Source organism: Oryzias latipes, chromosome 9 (genome assembly GCF_002234675.1).
Source record: "Oryzias latipes chromosome 9, ASM223467v1".
Taxonomy (NCBI): Eukaryota; Metazoa; Chordata; class Actinopteri; order Beloniformes; family Adrianichthyidae; genus Oryzias; species Oryzias latipes.
In genome coordinates, this window is record NC_019867.2 from 25,964,908 (window position 1) to 25,970,907 (window position 6,000).

Here is a 6,000-nt window from a genome sequence, read left to right on the forward strand (position 1 = left end):
AAAGGCATTTTTATGACTGGCAGAGCAAAATAATGATATACATAAAAGTTGCGATTTAATAAGTGATAATATATGAAAGTCTTAACTGATATAGTTCTTAAGCTCAGTTTCCTTTAAAGCTAGAAAAAATAAAATCCAAGAAAAACATGTTGCATCCTTTGAACGACTTCATGAGCCTGGAGGCTGCAGGTGGGCTGTTTTGAAGAAGCCAACACACTGTTGTTGGCACCCAGCTTTACTGATAATCTGTGAATTGTGCAGTGCAGGAACCCCATGGCACTCTCACAGCAGACAATACAATGAAGCAGAGTCTCAACACTACCTGTGATGAGATCCCACAGATCTCCATTTGTATTTTTCAGAGGGTGTCACATCTAAAAATACACGGGAGCTCTTCAGCTCAGAGAAATCAAGAATTTGAAAAGGAAAAGATTAGTTGATTCCCCTTATAAAAAACTTTCCTCACCTCTGATTAAAATTGTTTTCATTACCTCTTCCACTGGATTAACAAATTCATTTAATTGCTTTCCTGCAAAAATAAAACTTCATTTTTTAACAGGAAGGAATGAGAATGTTTTCTCATACAGATTTAAAGCAAACTGGCAGCAGGGAAGTGAGGTGTTTATACTGTGGCGTGATGCCACTCTAATCTTTTTTGTTGTTTTCTGTCTCTTTGGAGCTCTCAAAAAATGTCAATCACACATTTCTTGCTAAAATTGATTAAAAAGACCTGCCAGCTATTTCCATTATGTGACCTGCCATATGCAAAAAAGACAAAAAAGAGGCAAAAAATGATCATGTTTGGGGCTTTATCCGACTTTGGCTCAGATGTGGAACTCATGCATCCAGGACTAAATCTGCACCCTCAAACACACACTTCATATGAATGCACAACAAGACAAACCTGTTAAAACAGTGAGACAGTGACACAAACACACAGAACATGTTACACATTCCAACAGAACTTTGGTTTTTACATATTCATTTTCATTCTATGGCATTGTGTAGAGGAGATGCCCATTAAATAGAGAAAGCACTATTATCTTCTGACAGACTTTTACATATTTATATGAACAGATGATGCCACAAGGTCATAACAATTTTGAACAATCTGCTTTTGGGAGCTGCACTTGCTTGTCTAAATCATTTATCTATTGCAAATGTTTAAAACAATCAATCTTTGTTTTGTTGGGGAGGGGGGCTCTATGCACAGCTCAGATTTAAGAGACTGCATTGATGTGCAGACTGCAGCAAAACTCCATCATGAGATTTTGAAATCTGATTTTAAATAAGGTTTTATCACCATGAACTCCTTTATCTCTGCGTTTAGAAAATGTGTCATATTTCTGCATTATTAACCAAGCAATTCTAAATTGTTCTCACTAATATAAATTTTAACAGAGGAAAAAAAACATGTTATGGAACTTTATGTATTGTAAGGTTTTTGTTTTTCTCCACACATATGTTGTCATCTGTCTTTTATCGACACAAGCGCAGCGTGAGCAGCATACGTACCTGTCCAGAGCGATCGCAGACATGGAGTAGATGCTGGCGAAGACAGCGGCGATTGGAAAGAAGTTTTGGAATCGGCAGTAGACCAGTCCAAAGTACCACTCGTTGTGCACTGCGTAGACAAAGTTGATCACCGTGTTGAAGGTGGACATGGAGGCTTCGGCGAAAGCCAGGTTCAGCAAAAAGTAGTTGGTGACAGTCCTCATGCGTTTGTGCGCCATAATGATCCAGATCACCGTAACATTGCCTACTGTTGACACTATAACGATACAACTGTAGGCAATAGCCCAGAGGACGATTCTCCAGACAGGCTGCACAAACTGGTTCCCGTACTCTTTGTCGTTGTCGGTGTCGTTGGGGCTCGCAGTCCAATTTGGCACAGCGCTTGTATTAAACAGAGGATCCATTCTATTGTTGTGACAGCAAGTGGAGACTACCCACTGAACATTACGACTTGAAGTGAATAATTCCGGTGAAACAGTGAAGAAAAGGTCACTTCAGAAAACCTTGCAACCTTGCGCTCATTTGGGGGAAAATGCCTCCTTTTCCCGATTATAGTTCAGACTGATCTCGGCAAAGTGTCCACCTGAAGGCCTCTCTGTCTTGAAATTCATATAAAAAGATATCTTAAACCTTAGGTTCGACAAAATCTCAAAAATCTGCCACTCTAGACTGTGCGTAAAAAAATGGAACGGCTTTTACGCGCGGCACAGCAGTAGAAGGAGTGCGCGCTGCCTTATCGTGTCTCACACAACAGAACGCTCAGCTTCGTCCTCTCACCCTCAGAGTCTGAGCGCCTTCTTCGAGTTTCTCTGTTCGATCTGAGCAGCTGCACTCCCACTTATGAAGGGAGCTAGTACGCACCCGTCCAATGGGCAGGCTCAGTGATTATGATTATGGATGAGCGAGGTAAGTTATTCATTCCTTCCGAATAAAACCGCATGGGGACTCCAGACGGATTATCATGCTTAAATGCCCTCTATCTGATTTAATTTGCGTATTATTCATCTGTCGACAATAATACAACATACGGATGGGGCAGGGGGGGGGGGGGACAATGTTACATCAATCTGGCAAAGAGGCTTAAAATAATCAGGCAGGCAGTAAAGAAAAATTTTTGAAAGCAAAAGTTCAACAAAAGCACTCCCAGAGTCTGTATTTATCATGTGCTGATGCTGAAATAGTTAACCTCATAGTATACTGCATATCTCATTGATTGTCTTATATGATGTGGTGTTCAATGATGCGCTGCGCTAAAATTCCAACATTGGTTCTCACTGCCCCCTCTTGGTTTCATATTTGTGAACTGAACATTCAGGAACATGTACAACATTTGATTTATAATTTATAGAAATGGGGAAAAAAAATGAAAAGAAAAACAAGTGATTTTAATTTTACTTGGTCCATGTAACACATTTTTAGAAACGGCTACCTTTAGAATCCACCAGTCTCGGTGAGAGCTGTTTGTCCCTTTGTCATGTTTTTTGTCTCGCTCTTGTGAGCTTTTAGTTTAAAACAAAGGTGCATTATCCATGGTATTTAATGCACTGCAAGCAGGTCAATTATGGCAGAACTTCCACATTTCACTAAATACAACAGAAACATTCCAAGTGTCAAAGTAAAGAAAACGTTTTGCTTCCACTTTTGCTGCCATGACTGTCACGCTTTCACCTTTTGGCTATTATTCAATCTGCCCACACACATAGCAAAAATCCTTTCTGATCTATGATTGTATGAGCAGCTTCAATTTATTTCAAATCAACAGATTGTTGTTTGAACCTGTCTTAGTTAAGCCACCTCTTTCATCCAGTCAACATATGACAGTAAATTTACTGCCCAAAATGGTCACGTGCATGGTTGTTCAGAGACAGAGAACAAAGGGGTTAAGGCAACAGGCTCTAGCAAAGACTGACTGTAAAAAAAAAATCTAAATAAATAAATCTTTAACAGACTAAATAAGTATTTAACTAAGAAAGCAGCTGAAAAGATAGTGCACTGAAGTGCAGAAATGAAAAACTAAACTTAAACTGAGAATGAAAAAAAAGTTAAAATAAAAAAAAATCAAGAAACTAAGAAAAGTTTATTCATAGTTAAGAGAATTGTATCTTTTCTGACTTTTTGTTTTACTGTAAAGGTGTAGCAGAATGGAATGGTACAAAATATTTACAAAAGATGACAGCATTTTTGCTTGAACCACAAAAAGCTGCCAAATTTGGCAAGAAATCAAAGAGTGCAACAAGCTAATATGTTTTACATGAATCCCAAGACTAAAGAATAATTTCATCTACAACATGAATACAGAAGAGGTGGTGAAAATTTGGTTTTAGGGTGATTTCATGTTGGGGTGTTGGGCGTCAGATATTGTTTTCCACCAAGTTCTTTGGTAACTGCAGAAACATAAAATAATGTCCAAAATTTTCCGCAAGAACACACACTCTAGGATGGGATTTCCAAAAAAATAATAAGAAAAAATAAATCTTACATACAAATCAAATTTCACGTTTGTTGATCCAAAAGCATGTGAACCTCAATCTAAAATAGTGATGCAAAATGCTTAAGTTTCAATCTTTGTAAACTGAATGTTCAACAGGTAGATGCATTTTCTGGAAAAGCCATTACACACCAGTATGACCAAAGTAGCAGCCTGAGCCAGAGTTCTGGTATCCAAAAGAATATTGAATGACGATGTGATTGAAATTCATCTGAACTTAACAGATGATGATTACTCAAACAGATGTCTTTCTTTGGAAATGATTCTTCCAGTCTGTATACACTAAATCCGTGGAGCAGGCGCCACTCTGGCATGTCAGTCACCTTAACAAAATATATAAACCTTTCAGGTTAATGTTTATGAAAAGGTATCAAGTAAATTACCTTCAAAAATATCAATAACTGGGTTTTTATTGAAAACTAATAATTATGCTTAATTAAAAATACTGAATCACATGCAATGACATATTTGGCTTCAGAATTATATTACATTCATAACTGTGAGATTCCAAAAAATGCTAGCAAGACATTTAAATGAGAATCTCACAAGGATACAGCCAAAGCATATTTTTGGGGATTCCATGATACATTAAAGACAAATGCTGTTGAAATACTTACTTGGATGTATTCTCACTCAAGCAACCAACATTCATTTTGAATCTGTTTAAATCTGTTTTCTTAAACTATCATATTTTAAAAACGTCATGAACTATTTGAAGAAAAACAAATATTTCAAATTTGTTGTGTGACCTGTTAACATTGCAGTTGGGATTATATCAAACCAAGTAAAGGTTGAGATATATGTTTTATATTAAAGAGTCACTTGTCCATTGTAATTGTCAAAAAGGGAAAAAAAACACAATCATTTAAGTATAATCTCTAATTATGGTTATGATTTTAGCATTTTTTAGAAAGTTGTATTTTATAAAAATCCTTCAGTTGTCATTTGCCTGTTTGGCCATTGGGTCTATTTTGTTCAGTAATTCATTTCTTCTTTTCTCAATCTAAATCATTTTAAATATTCATTTAGACATCCTGCCCTTTGACCTCTATAGTTTAAAATCTGTGTAACAAATACTTTGAAATAATATTTGAGCTATGGAGTTTCTTTTCAAACAGACACCATGCATGTATCAAATTATAATGAAAGGCTGCCATATATTGGGGTATATATTGAATTTTTACTTTAATAAACTTATTATAGAAATGTTGGTATTTATTTAATTTAATTTGTGACCCCAAAAGTATTCAAGTATGTACGTTATGATTAGAGGTAATTTACTAGATTAAGTGATTTTATCTATTTGTCTATTTTAATTGGCAGCTTTCAGGCAGCTTTCTGATAAGTAATGTACTTTCCAAACTAAGGAGGAAGAAAAATTGTGTCATCGCTTCACCATGGCCATCAGTGCCCATGTCAATCAGGAATTAGCAGACACTGAGCATCCTTTGTGGCTGCTGGCACTTTCCTAACACCAGCAGAGGAGAATATTGCTTTGATTTGCTTGTGTGTATTAAGGAGGCTAGGTAATTTCAACTGGCTTGCTGCCTTATTCTGAGGTGGGCTAAAAGGCAGCAGGTAGTCACATCAAAGCAAGACTAATCTTTAAGATCATTAAGCTGACCACATTTGTCTGAAACTACTCAATATGACTGTTCATTTTCTTGACGTTGGTCACCAATTTGTCTGTGAATCACGTTTTTCAACACAAATGAAAACCCTGTTGTTCTCACAAAATATTTACACATCGATTTTGATATCAGTCAGAGCCAATTTCTATGTTTTTGCCAAAAGTATAAGTCCTCCTCGAGTCTCCAGTCCTGCTCCCTGCCTGCTATCATCTCCTTTATCAAAGGCTTGATTCCACTCTGTTCTCTGAACACGATTATGGCTGTGTGATTCATGCAGTCCACTTTTATCAGCCAACACTGAAGCATTTCAGCTCCCACAGGATAAAGCAGCGCTGAAAGGGATCTTGTGAACCGCTGAGAAAGGCA

At 37.0% G+C, this 6,000-nt stretch overlaps 1 protein-coding gene across 1 annotated transcript in view; it reads right to left on the reverse strand.

The window, feature by feature from the left end:
* Nucleotides 1-1,919, reverse strand: part of tacr1a (substance-P receptor-like) — a 58,179-nt gene extending 56,260 nt beyond the window's left edge. The window contains exon 1 of the mRNA NM_001278897.1: nucleotides 1,516-1,919. Within this exon, the coding sequence (NP_001265826.1) occupies nucleotides 1,516-1,919 (404 nt within the window). The remainder of the gene's footprint in view (nucleotides 1-1,515) is intronic.
* Between the last annotated feature and the right edge of the window lie 4,081 nt (nucleotides 1,920-6,000).